The following is an 18605-nucleotide window of genomic DNA, read 5'->3' on the forward strand; positions in this document are numbered from 1 at the left end:
AATCTTCTAGCAGTTATGACAACTAGGATTTTAAAAAATGAAATTGGTCATTTCTTCGATGTTATCAAGCATGCTAAATAGGAATACCAAAGGTGGAAGGGAGTGGGCTTTACATTTTGACAGATTTGATTCAAGTAAGAATTTCTTGCTGCATTTCACAGGGGCTGCTTTGGAGTGAATGCTGCCAAAATGCAATGTGTACAAAAGCCTCAGATTCCTAATACTAGCGAGGATCCGAATAGTAGATAGAAGAAGAAGAGGAGGAGTAGGAGTTGGTTTTTATATGCCGACTTAAGGGAGAATAAAACTGGCTTACAATCACCTTCCCTTCCCCTCCCAACAACAGACACCCTGTGAGGTGGGTGGGGCTGACAGAATGTGACTGGCCCAAGGTCATCCAGCTGGCTTCATGGGTAGGAGTGGGGAAACAAATTCAGTTCACCAGATTAGCCTCCGCCGCTCATGTGGAGGAGTGGGGAATCAAACCCGGTTCTCCAGCTCAGACTCTACCGCTCCAAACCACCACTCTTAACCACTACACCATGCTGGTAGCCATGACATTTCCAGTGACGAGTTGGCTGAAGTCTTTCACACCAGTGATCTGCTTAGGGAAAAAGGATTCTAGTCTGCTGTCATGGGTAAAATTCTTCCTCCCAACTACAAACTCACAAGCATTTTTCCTAACATAAGCAAAACAGTGAAACTATCTAAGCCAGCAGACTGCTGTTTACTATGGTCTGCTTAAGAAAGGTTCCAAAGTGAATTTTTCAAGGAGGAGGCAGCAGGACCACCCTGACAGTTTAGGGCTATTCACAAGTAAGCATCCCAAGTAAAAGTTTTGCATTTAGGTAGGACAAATCAAATGCATAATTATAGGATGGGGGAGACTTGTCTGAGCAGTAGTGTGTGTGAAAAGGATCTTGGGTTCTTAGTAGACCAAACACTGAACATGAGTCAGCAGTGTGATGCGGTAGCTAAAAAGGCAAATGCGGTCTTGGGCTGCATCAACAGAAGTGTAGTGTCCAGATCACGCGAAGTGATGGTATCGCTTTACTCTTGCTCTGGTTAGGCCTCACCTAGAGTACTGTGTTCAGTTTTGGGCACTGCAATTTAAGAAGGATGTAGACAAGCCAGAACGTGTCCAGAGGAGGGCAACAAAGATAGTGAGGGGTCTGGAGACCATGTCCTATGAGTAAAGGTTGAAGGAGCTGGATATGTTTAGCCTGGAGAGGAGAGGACTGAGGGGTGATATGATAACCATCTTCAACTACTTGAAGGGCTGTCATATAGAGGATGGTGCCAAGTTGTTTTCTGTTGCCCCAGGAGGTCGGACCAGAACAAACGGGTTGAAATTAAATCAAAAGAGTTTCCATCTAGACATTAGGAAGAAATTTCTAACAGTTAGCGGTTCCTGAGTGGAACAGGCTTCCTCGGGAGGTGGTAAGCTCTCCTTCCCTGGAAGTTTTAACGCAGAGGCTAGATGGCCATCTGTCAGCAATGCTGATTCTATTACCTTAGGCAGAGTATGAGAGGAGGGCATCTTGGCCATCTTCTGGGCATGGAGTAGGGATCACTGAGGGTGTGGTGGGGAGATAGTTGTGAATTTCCTGCATTGTGTAGAGGGTTGGACTAGATGACCCTGGTGATCCCTTCCAACTTTATGATTCTGTGATTAAATAATCTGCTGCTTTACATGAAAGGCTTTGCTTAATTATTTACTTACTTACTTGGAATTAAGTCCTATTGCACCTTGTTGCATAAAGACTGCAAATGTCCTGGAGCAGTTCAGGAGCCTACCTAGATAATAGTTTTGCCCCTGCTTGTCCCAGAGATAACTTCAAAAAGAAATGTTGCTGTAGCCTTACATGCTGCCCATGAGAACGGAGGGAGTACCATGGAGGATGAGTGCAGATGAAGGAGACAGAAAGAGCATAAGAGATACAGGGCTAGTCATACCAATTCCACCAAATGGTAGAGAGACCAACGACATATGCATCAAGTCGTCGTTGCCACAAAAGCCACCACTGCTGGTGCAGTCCAATACCCGGTTCACAGTCTAAGAAAAAGAAAAAAAACGTTCATGAGCCCAGTTCCTGGTTCCCCAGTGCTTAGAGTTTATGATATTCTAATTTTGTCATAAGAAAAACTGGGTGGACATTTCTTTCAAAAGATGTAAATGCTGTGATTTCTGAAGAGCTCAACAGAGCTGTAGCCTTCCAACAGAAAGGGAGGCAAGGAAGTCCCTTCCATCCACAGAAATTCTTGGGTGGATCCAAGGCCAGATGCACATCTGTTGGTCTTTAAGGTGCCAAAAGAATTTTTGTTGTTTGTGCTACAATAAACTAAGGCTCAAACTAGATATTACCCATGATACAAGTCGGGTCAGGGTGCAGTGTCTGTAGCACATGCAGCCCCACAGTGGAGCAAATAGGGCTTCCCCACAGCCATTTCAGCTCAGGAAAACCGTGCTGGAAGCAGGGCTGAAGCCCCTTCTTCCCCCCTCCACACTACTGTGGCCACCTGACAGCCCTAGGCTACCCTGGTACACCAGGCAAGGTGTTCAGGACTGGAGCAAGTGTGCAGGGATGGAACATTGCTGTGCAACCAGAGGCAATCCCTCTTGTGTGCCAAGCTACAGAGCTGACTGGGCAAGTTCGGGCTTGTTTGCCTGTTTCCCACCAGGAAGAGGCCAGGTGCAACCTGGAATCAAAAGGACAAAAGCAAGGCTTCTTCAACATTTGTTTAGCACTCTCTTACAGCTGATAAGCCACACCTCAGTAATCTCATCAGAGACAGAACTCTATTCAGAGAACTGGGATGGACACAAATAAACCCATCAAGTTGCTAGCCAATCCCTCTGACTCACTCTCTCCTTCCCCTGGCAGATAGTCTCTCAGACCTCACCCTCATCTGGAAATCTATAGCAGATACTTAGGGGAACTCAGCCCAAAGTACCTAGGCATTATTTTTGATCTATCTCACCTTCTGTTTTTTCTTACCCAAACTCCTAAACTCATCAAGAGCAATCTCACCTTTTGTCCACTGGCAAACATTGCCAGGTATAGTGAAAACATACCTCCAACTTCTCTTTGGGGTATAAATATCTCCCAGTTTGTCATGGCAAATTGCTAGCATTTTTCCTTTGATCTAAAACATGAGCCCTGTACTTGTGTGTACAGTTTTCCTTCACTTTCCTTACAAGAAACTGGTCGTTACTTGTTCCATGCAGCTGCCTCTTTCTGGACCTCACTCCCCAAACTGGTAAATATACTTTCCCTGGGAACCTTTAATCCTTGTGTCCACCCCCTCATACATTTATTTTCCTAGTTCTGTATGTATGGGGATTTGTGTGTTTTTCTGTGAGTGTACATATGAATTTGATTCTTTTTAATGAAACCCTTAAAGTTTATAAAAGCTTCTTTTTTAAGAACCTTTTCAACTGATGCGCTCATCCGTGTGAAAATAGGTTCAAAGATTCCCACTCCAACCTCTTGCAAAGCTCTACGAGTCTCCTAGCTAATTTCCCCCAATAAAAGGAGACTGTTCTATTTGGCGTAACAACACTATGCTCCTGAGATGCAGCAGCCCCCAGCATGTTTTAGTCCCCTGAAGTCACATCTGACTGTAAAAGGAACAGCATTGGTTAGAAAACATCTAGATAATGGCACATTTCATCTCATTTGGACCTAACACTGCTACTTCTCTGGAGGGTTTTGTACCCAGTTCAGCCAAGACTTCATAACAAGCAATGTGTAATCTGAAAACCTTGAGATTTCTACTCAAATATGTATATATAAGATGATGATAGAGTAACACATTCACAATGGCAGTTCATGCAACAATGCTATCTTTCTTACTGTGCTATGGTAACGTAACACCCATAATGAGTTAAAAAAATGAAAAAGGCCACCCTAGCCAATTAAAATATAAGCCTAAAAAGCAATCATATTTACCATAATAGCCACTTCTGCTTCATTGTTAGAAACATATATGAAAGGCTGGTTTTAGAAAAGGATTTTTAAACACTTGTAAAATTATTTTCAGATGGAAAGTCTGTTTCTGGAAGAATAGAAGTGGCTCACACAGCATTTTCAAATTACACTTCACGAAACTTGAGCTTCAGTGTTGGACAGAGTGCAAAACCCTCAGAAAAATTGAAAGATAAGAGGAAAACTGGAGGGGGGGAGATTGTGAAAAACAGAGGGGCTCAAAGTAGTGCTTGTAAGTGGGGGAGGGAATTATGTAGTGATATCATAGTGATGTCATAGCCACTATGCATTAGGTGCCTCCAATACTAAACCGATCACCTTCCCCATGCCAAAATCTCCCACACCAGCCATGCTAGTTGGTTCAGAGTCACCATTTAATATTAATTATACCTCCAGCCAGAATAGCTGATAAACAGAGATTTTCCCCATAACAGGGTGATAGAAAGTGCTGTCAAGTTGCAGCCGACTTATGGAAACCCCATAGTGTTTTCAAGGCAATGTTCAGAGGTTGTTTGCCGTTTCCTGCCTCTACTTAGTGACTTCCTTAATGGTCTCCCAATCCAAGTACTAACCAGGGCCGACCCTGCTTAGCTTCCAAGATCTGACGAGATCAGGCTAGCCTGAGACCATCCAGGTCAGGGCCCTAATAACATACTCAGAGATCTTCCCCATAACAACAACACTCATCACACAGGGCAGTCTAGAAAGCTCAAAGAGATCCTAAACAACTTCTGATTTCCCTGAGCTGACAACCCCAAAAAGGAAGTGAACATTATGGTGTTACTCCTCTGAAGATGCCTGCCACAGCTGCTGGCAAAACGTCAGGAAAGAAAATACCAAGACCACGGTCACACAGCCTGGATAACCTACCAGAACCAATGAACATTATGGTATTTGTTATCTGTTCCCATCCTCCTGATAGGGTTGTCTACAAGATCAAAGCATACCTGGGGGCTACAGGAGAAAGCAAAGACCATCAGCGTGCGGTCCCTGCAATTGATATATTGGATGGCTTCATCCAAGCCTGACACAGTGAGAATAGGCAAGACGGGCCCAAAGATTTCCTCTTGCATGACTGGTTCCCATTCCTTCACATCAGCCAGCACTGTGGGAGCTGTGGACAAGAGAGCAAATAAAGACCCGTTATGTTCCTGTACTGCTGCCATGCCCTGCCTTCAGCTACAGCATTATCTGCCCTTGAGGCTGCCCTTCCCAATACACAAGCCCGCCAAATACAGGACTTACCCCTTTGCTCTGTCAAATCTTCACTCACATGGAAAAAACACTTCATAACAAGCCTTCTGCACACCACAAGAAGAGAGTTTTCCTCTCTTTCTGTCACCCCTAATCCCCAGCATCAGCCCACTTGCTCACCAATATAACGGTCACACTCATCTGTCTCCCCACCAATGGCCACTCGGCCACAGTCCAGAAGTGCTCGGACACGCTGGAAATGTTTGTCATTGATCATGCGGCCAAAATCGGGTGAATCCTGAGGGTTGCAGCCATAGAAACCATGAATAACCTGACGTAAGCAGGGAATCAGCCTGTCTTGTGTATCAGCAGTACAAATCACATAGTCCGGTGCAATGCAAGACTGGCCAGCATTGAAGAACTTTGCCCATGCTATTCTGTGGGCTGCACTCAGGAGATTGCAGCAGCAATCCACATAGCAGGGATTTTTGCCTCCCAGCTCTAGAGTCAATGGTGTCAAGTGTTTGGCTGCTGCAGTCATGACAATCTTTCCAACATGGGTACTCCCTGTAGAAGTAAAACAAAAATTGGGGCAGTCACAAAGAGATACGCTATGTCAAAAATGCCCATCTTAAATTCTGCACCAACAAAACTCACATTCTTGTGCTTAAAAAAACAAAAATAAAAACACAGAGATAAGAAAACTAGCCCATAGTTGATAAGTGAATCTGGAGCCTCGTGTGGGGCTACCCCAGGACTGGGCAACCTTTTGAGTAATGAAAAAAATGCACTTGTCTGCCTGTGAAAATTTTGGTATGTTTACGAACAGGGGGGTCCTGTTTATCTATTTGTTTATTGGCATAGGAATAAAGAACTAAAATAATGCTGCTTTTGACACTCAGGATGTCCTACAGGGGATAATAAGATTTGATTATAGAGATCTGTAGAATATCGTTACATGCGCTACACAGAGCTACGTTCTGAATGGTGCTTACCTGGATTAGTAACTTTTGGAAAAAAACAGTTTTTAGGACAAGTCCACGTTCAGTGCATTACATTAATCTAATCACCAGCTGACAGGATGACATTAACTGTGGCAAGATAATTTTTCTCCAGACCAGGGCAGAACTGGTGTGCCAGCTGAAGACAGAAAAAGGAATGGTCTGGTATGGCTCCTATGTGAGCATCAATGGGATAAATTGGATCTACCAGCACCCCCACCCCAGTTATGGGCCCTAATGTGAGGTTCTCCAGCCAACCTCGGCAATCCCAAAAAGTCACTCGCTCAGACAAGCAGGTCTAAAGCAGGTAAACGTTTATTCAGGAGCCGCAGATACAGCATAAGCAATCCACAGGTTCAAAGCTGCTAATGACAAACCAAACTACAAAGCATAACTTTAAGCACAGAGTCATCCCAGGTACAAAACCAAGCGGCCTGGGAATTAGGAGATAACGGTACCTGGTAGGAAGTAGGGAGTGAGCAAGCCATAACACTGAAGTTGCCTGTTAGAGACTCAAGGTCAGAGCAGTGGGGGAGGAAAGGAGCGGGGACAGCTTGAACAGTTCAGAGAAACAAAACCAAAGGATAACACTTGAACAGAAAGGGGCCTAACTCATGTCAAGAGCCTGCCTGGACAGCATGACTCCTGACAGCTTGAACATCTCAGAGAAACAAAACCACTAGATACACTTGAACAGCAAAACCAATAGATACACTTGAACAGAAATAAGCATGACTTTTGGCATGACTCTTGACATTCTGCCCCCCTTAAGACCCCCCTCCCAGGTCCGAGACAGGCCGAGGCTTTTGGGGGTAGGCGTCATGAAATTGTCGTACCAGACGGGGGGCTGCTACACGTGGGGCCGCCACCCATTCATCATGTGCTGGTCCCAGATGTTTCCAACGTACCAAATAGAACAACTTCCCTTTTTCCAGTTTGGAATCAAGGATTGTAGAAACTTCTAGATGCACCTCCCCTCCCACCACAGTTGGTACCTCGGGCTTAGGTTCTGGGTGGAATTGGGGACCTGCTACATAGGACTTGAGAGAACTGATATGAAACACCGGGTGGATTCCCCTGAGGGCTTTGGGAAGCTCTAGCTCTACAGTCACTTCGTTGATCACCCTTGTAATGGGATAGGGACCTACATACTTGTCACTGAGCTTTTTACATGGTTGTAGACTCCGAAGGTTTTTGGTGGACAGGTAGACTTGATCCCCCACTTTAAAGTCCCACCCCAGGGAACGATGTTTATCTGCATGCTCTTTGTATTTACGTTTAGCTCGCTCCAGATTTTTCTGGAGCCAAGGTCATGTGTTCTGAACCACCTGCACCCAATCTCCCACTTCACCTTTTATCCCCTCCTCCTGGAGTAGTTCTACGTTCCCAAAGGGTCTGAAATCCTTGCCGTACACCACCTGGAAGGAACTGTATCCCGTAGACGAATGAGGAACATTATTGTAAGCATGTTCAGCAAAGGGCAGTAAATCCACCCAATCATCCTGGTGATAGTTAACATAACAGCGCAAATAACATTCCAACACAGAATTAACTCATTCCGTCTGTCCATCCATCTGAGGATGGTGTGCCGAAGACAAACCTTGTTCCACCCCCATTAGTTTTAAAAAAAGCTTTCCAGAACTTAGCCACGAATTGGGGGGCCCTGTCGGAGATTATCTTGCGTGGGAACAAGTGATTTTTCATCACGTGTGTAACGAACATGTGTGCCAGCTTCTGGGCTGTCAGTAAGCCCGTACAAGGAACAAAATGCACTTGCTTAGAAAATAAGTCCGTCACCACCCACAACCCATCTTCCCTCGGCTGGGGAGAAGATCCGTAACAAAGTCCATGGCAATGGCCTCCCAGGGAACGGACAGGACTTCCAAGTGTTTGAAGAGTCCCGGGGGCTTCCCCATAAGTCTTTTGGCAGTTGCGCAGGTGGGGCAACTGCGCACGAAAAGGTCCACATTAGCTCTCATGCCCGGCCACCAAAATTGATGCCTCAACAAATGCAAAGATTTGACAAACCCAAAATGTCCTGCGGTTTTTGCCCCATGAGCCATCTCCAACACCTCCCTCCGAACAGTTTCCGGAACATACAGTTTCACCCCATGAAACCACAGCTCCCCCCGGCGAGTGAGAGCTTGAGGAAGCTTTTGGCCCCCTTCTTCCTGGTGCACGGCTTCGGCCACCCTCGCACGGAAAGCCTCCGGGAGTCCGCTTGCCGGGTCTGAATCCACTGCTCGGCTCTGAGCACGAGTGACCATGGCCAAACCTGGCACCGCCCCCCATTGTTCCGGGGTGAATAAGGAATCTACGGGGCGGTCGATTTGACTGCGGTATTGGGGGAGTCGGGACAACGCATCAGCCAGACAATTTTCTTTCCCTGGAACATGTTTCAGCACAAATCGAAACTTGGCAAAGAACTCTGCCCAACGAACCTGTTTGGCTGATAATTTTCTAGACCCTTTTAGCGCCTCCAAATTTTTGTGATCAGGCCAACCCTCAAAAGGAACATCAACCCCTTCCCAAAAATGTCTCAGGACCGTGAGGGCATGTTTCACGGCTGCTGCCTCCTTTTCCCAAATAGCCCAGTTTAGTACAGCTTGAGAGAATTTCTTAGAAAAATATGCACACGGTTGCAATTGGCCATCCTCACCCATTTGTAAGAGTGCCCCTCCCATGGCAACATCTGAAGCGTCCACCTGAACAATGAAAGGTTTTTCACAATCAGGGTGTTTCAATACTGGTTTGGATGTGAAGAACCGTTTTAGCGTGTCAAACGCTTGTTGACATTCAGGAGTCCAAAGTAACCTGGCGGACGACAGCGTGGGTGCAGACCCCTTTCCTTTTGTTTGCAGAAGAGAGGTGAGAGGCAAGGCTACTTGCGCAAAGTCATTAATAAAATTGCAGTAGAAATTAGCGAAACCAAGAAATTGCTGCAGTTGCTTGCAAGTAGAGGGGACTTCCCACTCCATCACAGCTCGAACCTTTTCTGGGTCCATAGCAAGTCCCTGCTGCGACACTATATATCCCAGAAATATTATGGAAGACTGATGAAAGTCACATTTGGAAACCTTGGCGTACAACTTGTGGGCACGCAATCGACTTAACACTTCCTTCACAAGAGCCACATGCTCGTCCATGGTTTTGGTGTATATTAAAATGTCGTCCAAATAAACAATCACTCCTTTGAACAGTAAATCATGCAACACCTCATTAATCATTTGCATGAAGACACTCGGAGCCCCCGTCAATCCAAACAGCATTACTAAATATTCAAACATTCCAAAGCAGCTAGAGAAGGCAGTCTTATGTTCATCTCCTTCCCTGATCCTAATGCGATGGTACGCTTCCACTAAATCAAGCTTACTAAAAATCCGACCTTCCTTCAACTGAGCGAGCAGATCTGGAATGAGAGGAAGGGGGTAGGCATTAGTCTGCGTGACCGCATTGGGTCTGCGGAAATCTATACAGAGTCGCAAATCACTAGTCTTTTTCTTCACAAAGAAAGCGGGTGCCGAGTGAGGTGCAGAGGACGGACGTATGAACCCCCTTGCCAAATTAGTGTCCAAATAGTCTCTTAACACCGCCTTTTCCTTAGGGCTCATGGGGTAGATTTTCCCTTTTGAGAGTTTGCCCTACCCCACCACCTCAATTGCACAGTCAGTGGCTCGGTGGGGGGGCAATTCATCACACTTGCGCACATCAAATACATCTGCAAAATGTGCATATTCCTTGGGGAGTTGAGGCGGCGGAGCCTCTGCTGGCGGATGCTCTTACAACACGTCTGCTTGTTCTCTGAACGCCACCTCCCTCCTGTGTCGGTCACACTGGGCCTGCGAAAACGTAAGAGTCAATTCTTTCCAGTCTATGGTAGGACTATGACCACGTAGCCAGTTCATTCCCAACACTATGGGGTACTTAAAAGTGGGGGCTATGGTAAAATGGAGCTGTTCCCAATGCTCCCCAACTCCCAAGGTGACCCGAACTGTTCTATGCGTGACCGCCCCCCCTAAAGTCACTACTGTCCATCTGGGCAAACTGAATGGGTTCAGGCAACTCAACCCTCTTCACCCATAATTCACGTACAGTCTCTTCATTTATTAAAGTCCAAGCACAGCCTGAATCAACTAGAGCCGATACTCGTAACACGCCCCCCCCCCCCAGGTAATGCAAGGGCGACCTTAATGAACACATTGTCCTCATGATTGCTTACCATCACCGGAGCTCCCTGCTCAAGGTCCGGGGCGGCCTGCTGTGGAGCTCCCTTTACAGCACACCGACGGTGTTTTTTGCCGGCAGGCTCCACTCATCCCCCTCACTGGAGGAAGAGGTTTGTAATCCGTGGCTCTGATGAGCCAGTAGCTTTCGGCGGTTCTTGGGTGGGTTGAAGCTGAAGAACCGTGGGTGTCCCCCGTCATCCCGGTGGGGCGCTTCTGCAGCGGGCCTGTCCCTCGGTGCATGCCTTCTCCGACTCCACAGCTGCTGGCTGGACGGGCCAGTTTTTCAGACCGGGATGGGCAACGAGAGGCAAAATGTCCCAAGCCTCCACAAACGAGGCAGGCACCACTCTGGAAACATTTAATCTGTTCCGCCGCTGACAGACCTCCTCCTTGCAAGGACCGAAAGTCTTTAGGGGCGCCTGGCCTGTCTCCATGGGGCTTGGTCTCCCACAAGGTACGATGCTTCTAGAGTTGCAACAGTTGCCTACGGTTTTCGATGTCGGCTGCATGCCGCACCCATCCCTCCACGTCTGGAGGATTCCCTTGCATGAAAGCCCAGTGCTGCAATTCGGGATTGAACCCCTCCCGAAAATACTGTACTCGGATGGCCTCGCTCCAGTCCAGAATTTTACTCGAGAGCAATTGAAACTCGCTAGCATACTGCACCACCGACTTAGTCCCTTGGTGCAGCTGCAGAAGAGCCGTCTTGGCCCATTCCCCCCAGTGCGGGTCTTCAAACTGGTTACGGAGGACTATCATGAAGTCATCCAAACTTCTCAAAACTTGGGAGCGCAGTTCGTACTGTTGCACCATCCATGCCGCCGCTTCCCCCTGAAGCAGCGATGCAACCTATTGAACCCGGCTTTCGTCCGAGGTGAAGGTTGCACCCTGTTCACGCATGAACACATCCACTTGGATCAGGAAATAAGACAAAAGGTTGCTCGACCCATCAAACGTCACCTCAACTCACATCAGGTTGGAGGCGCTGGACCCGGCTGCCCTACCACCGGCGGCAGCGGCGGCGGTGGTAGGACCGGTTGGTTACCAGGAGCCGCCGGTTGGTTGCCGGGAGGCTGCTGAGGCTGCTATTGCCACAAGTCGTTCAACTCGTGCCACATATCTCGCATCAAGGTTTGCATGGCATCCATCCTTTCCGCCATCTCCTGCTTCTCAAAGCAGAGTTGCTGGCGTTCCTCCTCCCACTCGCGCCGCCAGACCGATTCCCCACGGGCCGGGTCTTCCCCAAACCCCTCAAGCATCCCAGAAATCGCTGGCCTCCAGCACCTACTGTCCGCCCCCGACCCCATTCAAGGTTAGGGAGAATCCATCCAGGAGCGAACATGAGAAATCTTGGGTACCGCACCCTTCCCGGTGTCGCTTGGTTTCTCGTCCACTGGCTTATCCCCCTTCGAGCCAAGATTGGGCTCGGCCGGAGGCACCATCTTGCCCTCCTTCTCGCCATTTCCATTCCCCATTATAGCCACCCTCACATTGGGTTGGGAGCAGAGAACAAAGCAAAAAGGATTAGCAGCTTAATGTGAGGTTCTCCAGCCAACCTCGGCAATCCCCAAAAGTCACTCGCTCAGACAAGCAGGTCTAAAGCAGGTAAACGTTTATTCAGGAGCCGCAGATACAGCATAAGCAATCCACAGGTTCAAAGCTGCTAATGACAAACCAAACTACAAAGCATAACTTTAAGCACAGAGTCATCCCACATGCAAAACCAAGCGGCCTGGGAATTAAGAGATAACGGTGCCTGGTAGGAAGTAGGGAGTGAGCAAGCCATAATACTGAAGTTGCCTGCTAGAGACTTTCATTGTAGAATGAAAGTGTTGGGAATGAACTGGCTACGTGGTCATAGTCCTACCATAGACTGGAAAGAATTGACTCTTACGTTTTCGCAGGCCCAATGTGACCGGCACAGGAGGGAGGTGGTGTTCTGAGAACAAGCAGCCGCATTGCAAGAGCATCCGCCAGCAGAGGCTCCGCCGCCTCAACTCCCCAAGGAATATGCACATTTTGCAGATGTATTTGATGTGCGCGAGTGTGATGAATTGTCCCCCCACTGAGCCACTGACTATGCAATTTAGGTGGTGGGGGAGGGCAAACTCTCAAAAGGGAAAATCTATCCCATGAGCCCTAAGGAAAAGGTGGTGTTAAGAGACTATTTGGACACTAATTTGGCAAGGGGGTTCATATGTCCATCCTCGGCGCCTCACTTGGCACTTGCTTTCTTTGTGAAGAAAAAGACTGGTGATTTGCGACTCTGCATAGATTTCCGCAGACTCAATGTGGTCACGCAGACTAATGCCTACCCCCTTCCTCTCATTCCAGATCTGCTCGCTCAGTTGAAGGAGGGTCGGAGTTTTACTAAACTAGATTTAGTGGAAGTGTACCATCGCATTAGGATCAGAGAAGGAAATGAACACAAGACTGCCTTCTCTAGTTGTTTCGGAATGTTTGAATATTTAGTGATGCCCTTCGGATTGACTGGGGCCCCGAGTGTTTTCATTCAAATGATAATGAGGTGTTACATGACTTGTTGTTTAAAGGAGTGATTGTTTATTTAATGACATTTTAATGAGGTGTTACATGACTTGTTGTTTAAAGGAGTGATTGTTTATTTAGATGACATTTTAATATACACCCGGACTATGGATGAGCATGTGGCTCTGGTGAAGGAGGTGTTAAGTCGGCTACGAGCCTACCAGTTATATGCCAAGGTTTCCAAGTGTGACTTTCACCAGTTATCGATAACATTTCTGGGGTATATAGTATTGCCGCTCGGCTCTGAGTGCGAGTAACTATGACTAACCCAGGCACCTCCCCCTGTTATTCCGGAGTGAATAAGGAATCCACTGGGCGGTTGATTTGACTGCGGTACTGGGGAAGACGGGACAACGCATCTGCCAAACATGAGTTAGGCCGATTTCTGTTTGAGAGCATTTTTTGGTTTTGTTTCCCTGAGCTGTTCAAACTATCCCCGCTCCCTGCCTTCCCCCCCTACTTCAGTATTATGGCTTGCTCACTCCCTGCTTCCCACCAGGCACTGTTTTCTCCCAATTCCCAGGCCTGCTTGATCTTGCAACTGGGGTTGTTTTGTGCTTAAAGTTATGCTTTGTAGAATGGATGGTCATTAGCAGCTTTGAACCTGTGGATTGCTTATGCTGTACCTGTGGCTCCTGAATAAACGTTTACCTGCTTTAGACCTGCCTGTCTGAGCGAGTGACATTTTGGGATTGCCGAGGTTGGCTGGAGAACCTCACATTCAGCCAGGAAACAGCTGTTAGTTGGTGTGACGGAAACCCTAAAACCCTAGGGTTCAAGAGGGCCACCTAGAGCTTCTGGGATCTTGGACCCTAGGGTTAACATTAGAATAACCCATTCATTTCCATTTCGCATTGGGCTATCCTGTGAAACCTAATCCTTTTTGGACAAAGAACAAGCCAGTTTGGGACGGACAAGCTATTTGTCATGGAAGTTCAGGCCCATTACCTAGGATTGCCAGGTCCCTCCTGACAACCAGCAGGAGATGTTGGGAGGTGGGTACAAGTGGTGGCAATCTCCACCCATGCATGATCATGTCACTTCCAACGCAATGCAGAAGTGCTGGCATCGCACTGGGTGTGTGTGTGTGTGCTCTAGCACTTGCTATGGTTTCCATGGAGTTTTGGGGAGAATGACAGACCATTCCCCCAGTGCGATGCCAAGCTTCCACATCACACCAGAAGTGACGTCATCACACACGGATGCCAATTGCTTCCTCCCTTTTGGCCAGCCTGTTTCCACCTGCCTAACAGCTGAGTGTCGGCGGGCAGTGGCAGGAATACCCAGAATATTGCCCACCATTAACAGGCACCTAGAAACACTGGCATTACCAGATGCTTGAGGGATGGGACTACTGTTTGAATAATTTTCTAATTGATAACAAGATATTGGCATAGGATTGGCTAAATCAACTCATCTGTCTTCGAGAAGGGGCTGGCTTAGGTCCAATTCCATTAAGCATAATTACCTGGACCTTTGGGATTTTCCCGTCTTCAGTGGAACCTAGGGTCCACAGGAGGTTGGGCAGAGGTTAAAGACTCCTCCAACATCTTGTTACTGCAAGGAACTCTGCATGTGCTCTGAGGTCCCCACCATTGCCTCTTTTAGTGAGGCTGGCACCACCTCATCCTTGGGTTACAGCAACTGAAATTCATACTAGCAACAGGTATAGTCTGGTTTCTTCATAGCATACTGCCTTTGTACTGTATGTACTGCAGTGTCAAGATCAGAATGAGGGTAAGTAGTTTTGTATACAGATCACTATGATATGATGGTGAGAACTGTCTTTATTCACCATAGTAACCACTGCAGAGCAGAGTGTAAAATGAACTCTAGCTGGTGTTCCTGAATTTCTTTTGAGACTTCTACCACCATTGGTTCAGCTGTTGTCCCTGTCCTTTCATAGCCTCCAGCTCCTCAGAGAACCAAGACGCTGAATGGGGCTCTATTCAATGAGAGAGGATGTTTAAGGGCAATTGTATCAATATAGCCCCTGCATGTTTCAGAGATTAACTAGAGACTTGATGCAACTACCAGCATGTGGTGCAGAAGCCCACAAGGGCAACTTGGAAATCATTGAGCTCTAAGGACAGACGATTTAACTAGCCCTCCATACCTACAGTGACCTGAACTCCCCACAAGTCTCAAATGTTTTCTAAATTGGAAGATGCTAGAGGACAAAACCAAGAAGCCCAAACTCCCCATCCCAGGCATGTTTGGGCTCAATGTAGTTATTTAGTTGAGGGAAGTTTCCTGCACATTGTTTATTATTACAACAAATGTTCCTAGTTTGAGGTACAGCTTACTAAAGCAAAATACCAGAAAGTCAGACAGACAAAGACATCCTGGTTCTAATGAACATGCCTGGCAGGAGCAGACATAGTGAGTCTGGGCCCCTGGGTAAAAGTCCAGGATGGAGCCCCAGAATCATTGCCACCACTGTGATTCCCCATTAGGGCACCACAGACAAGAGGCATTTCTGGCAGGCAATGAACAGACACCAAGCTCTGGACAGAGTGGGTGTGAATGGTCATTGCTGCAAGAGGGCAGTCCAAGCCCCAAACAGTGCTGACGTATAGAGTTGCCCTCCCCAGACTCCATCCCCAAAACCTGGAGCTGGCAACCCTGGGCAGCTGGAGCCTGGCCAGTTTGGGGGGGGGCAGTGCAGGACCTGGTTGCCCATTGCCTGTTGGTAGCTGAGTGTGGTAATTTTCATAAATAGCAAATGTGGGACATCTGATAGCAACTATGAGATGTCACCTGCTTTCCATAATGCCCTGAGTACGGCCATCTTCCTCTTCCATTGTGACAATCCCACAAGACTTGAGAAGACATGGCGGGATCAAGTAGCTTCTGACAGGCCAGCCACAAGTGGCAACTTTACCTGTGCCAGCTGTGCTGCAGGCGGGCACAATGGAGCTGCTTTGGAAACCAAGGTGGTTGAGTTATGATGCTTGCAGCTGTGTTCTGTCATTAGGGCATTTGTCCCTTTTTTGTGTTTTTTTTACATATTTGTTTTAAGGGTTTTGAAGAGAGTTAAGGTAGTTTTGAGGAGTAAGAAATAATTGGAGCAAAGAGGAGTGCAAGATAAGTGGTATGAAAGATAATAAACTAGCAGAGTGATGAGGAGTGAAAGGAGGATTGATAGATGGCCATCTAAGAGGTAGAAGGTAGGAGGTAGTTTTGATAGAGATATTTGTATTCAGTTAAAAGTTTCCTTTTTTCCCTGGCCATCATTCAAGTATAACAAGGGGGTTCGCTGGGGCCCCACCTGCACCACTTCCTCCCAGCCGAGATCACGTTCCATTAGGGGGCACTCCTGCCAGTAGTGCCCCCACTGGCCACAGGTGTAACAGGATCCCAAGCCCTTGCCTTCAGCCGGGGAACTATCGGCTTTAACCCCAGGTTTAGTTCCTTCTGGCAGTGTGGCGGGTGAAGGTCGTGGCCTGCCCAGCCCGCCTTGAGGTCAAGGTCCAAATCCCAATGGGATGTGGGGTAGCAGATGGGCATGCCTGCCCCGTGTGAGCCCTTTGCTGCCTCTGGGCCGGACCTCCATCCTCTGATTGTCTCTGGAGGTGTCCCATGCTTTCAACATGGACACATTCTCTAGTAAAGTCATGGCAACTTCCAATGTGGGTGGCTTATTACACAGGACCCATTCCCGGGCCCTGGTCAGAAACATCTGGACTAGTTGTTCTAAAACAATTCAATCTACAATGGCCTTGCTCTTGGGGATGGATGTAGCCACCTGTAGTCCGCATCTTTCAGGAATGTTGCAAAGGCCCAGGGTGGATCGCCCTCCTTCCAGACTGCCATCCAGAACATCTGTCTATATGTTTCTTCAGAAATAGTGTACTGTTCCAACACAGCAGCCTTTAAGTGGTCGTAGTTTGCACTTTCGGCCTTGGCCAAGGCCTTAAGGACAGCCTGGGCCAGCCCAGTTAAATAAGGGCCCAAGATGAAAGGCCATAATTCTTTAGCCCGACCGGAGGTTCCGCCCAGCCCAGCCCCCTGGACTCACCCTCTGGAGTCTATAAAAGGACCAGTAATGGGCGCTTTTGCAGCTCCCCATTGGTCCTGTCAGCTGGGTGTCATGAGCCTCAACCCTGCCCCAGCCAGGCTCTCCCGCCTAAGTTGATCCGTGGCAGGCCAGGTGATCAGCGGCAGCAATTGCAGCCGTGCAGCGCATCTTCTCCCGTTGGGCCACCCTCGAGCACGTTGTGTTTGAATGCAAAATTTACAACAAGATACGAGAAGCCATTCTTTCTGTATTATCGGACCTCCCAGGGCGATCCAGAGCCTTTAGTCTTTCTAACATGCTCTCAGACAAAGATATGGAGATAACTTTTAAAGTGGCCAAATTTGGGTGGCAAGCAGGTGTAGATTAATTTCCAAAGGATTTATTTAATGTCAATCCTGGCTGATGGACTGAGTTTTATCTCCAGTTTTTAGGGTGACTTTTATCCCATATTCTTGGAAGCAGACCTTTATAGTTCAAATATTTTTAAAAGGAGATCATTCTGATCTACCATGTTATCACCCAATTCGTCTGTTCTTGTTTAGGGAAATTATATTCTTCTTATTTATCAAATCTTTGGTTGGAATGGAAGGAGTCTAGCAGTATCTTAACTTGGAAGCAAATTGATTTTAGAAGAAGATGCTCTTCTAAATAAACTTTCTCCTTTTATCTGATAGATCTCATACAGCACAATCCTGAATGGGGGGGGGGAATCAGCATAGGAGCTGGCGTGACCCCGCACTGGGGTAAGTGCCCATTCACCCCAGGATAAGGGGCACTTATGCTGCCACGAGGGGCATTCATGCCAGCCCCAGGATGCCGCGCAGCTGCATGGGGCTCCACCACCAGAAGTGCCTTCTGGCAGCATTCCAGTAGTACAAGTCTCCTCACTGGCGTCCTGGGAGTTGTTCCCGGGGCATTATGGGGGGGAGGAGCAGCCTTTAGGCAGCATCCTAACCCATTTCGCCCTGGGAATGCCCCCTCCAGCTGCAGCATTACTACACCACCTTTTCTGGTGGCATAGCCTCGCTGTTTTCTTTGGGGGCATTACATTATATATTGTTTTATTTTTATTTTTGGCAGCTGGGAAGCCTCTATGAAGGTGCTGTGGCTGCACCGCTCCCAGCCGTTGTGCATCCCCCTCCCCCTTCAGGAATGGGCTGCTAATATTAGCCTCACTGTTGCTAAAATATATTTGGGTGCATAAAGGCTCAAAGTTGATATTTACCAAAGAAGGGTATATGACCGCTCAAGATATTTCATCAAAAGACCTTTAATCAGATGAATGGAAAGGATGAAAGGAAGGGAAACAAAGGCAACAAACAGCTCCATTGGTTGATAGCCAGTATGATCCAACAGAAAGATAGTACTTGGATCTGGATTCAAATCCCATCTCAGGCAACAAATAGTTTGGCTAGTCACACTTCACCAGCCTCTGTAACCTTTATTTCTTTATTTTTTAAGTGTTATTTAAATTCATGATGAAAATCATCACCCTTGAAATTAAAAAAGAGGTCACCTGTAAACATGATGTAATCAAACTTGTTCTCCAGTAATCTGGCAGTTGGTTCATGGCCACCTGTCACCACAGCAAAGGCCTCCTGAGAAATAAGCAATTCACACTCAGCAA

The 18605-nt window shown here is 47.4% G+C and overlaps 1 protein-coding gene across 1 annotated transcript in view; it reads right to left on the reverse strand.

Moving 5' to 3' along the window:
• The window catches only part of LOC130479636 (aldehyde dehydrogenase family 3 member B1-like), a 53072-nt gene that overhangs the window by 1502 nt on the left and 32965 nt on the right, over positions 1-18605 (reverse strand). The window contains exons 8-11 of the mRNA XM_056852030.1: positions 18495-18576; positions 5364-5750; positions 4937-5103; positions 1957-2056 (exon numbers count right to left, since the gene is read on the reverse strand). Coding sequence (XP_056708008.1) covers positions 1957-2056; positions 4937-5103; positions 5364-5750; positions 18495-18576 — 736 coding nt within the window. The remainder of the gene's footprint in view (positions 1-1956; positions 2057-4936; positions 5104-5363; positions 5751-18494; positions 18577-18605) is intronic.

This window comes from Euleptes europaea, chromosome 6 (genome assembly GCF_029931775.1).
Source record: "Euleptes europaea isolate rEulEur1 chromosome 6, rEulEur1.hap1, whole genome shotgun sequence".
Lineage (NCBI taxonomy): Eukaryota > Metazoa > Chordata > Lepidosauria > Squamata > Sphaerodactylidae > Euleptes > Euleptes europaea.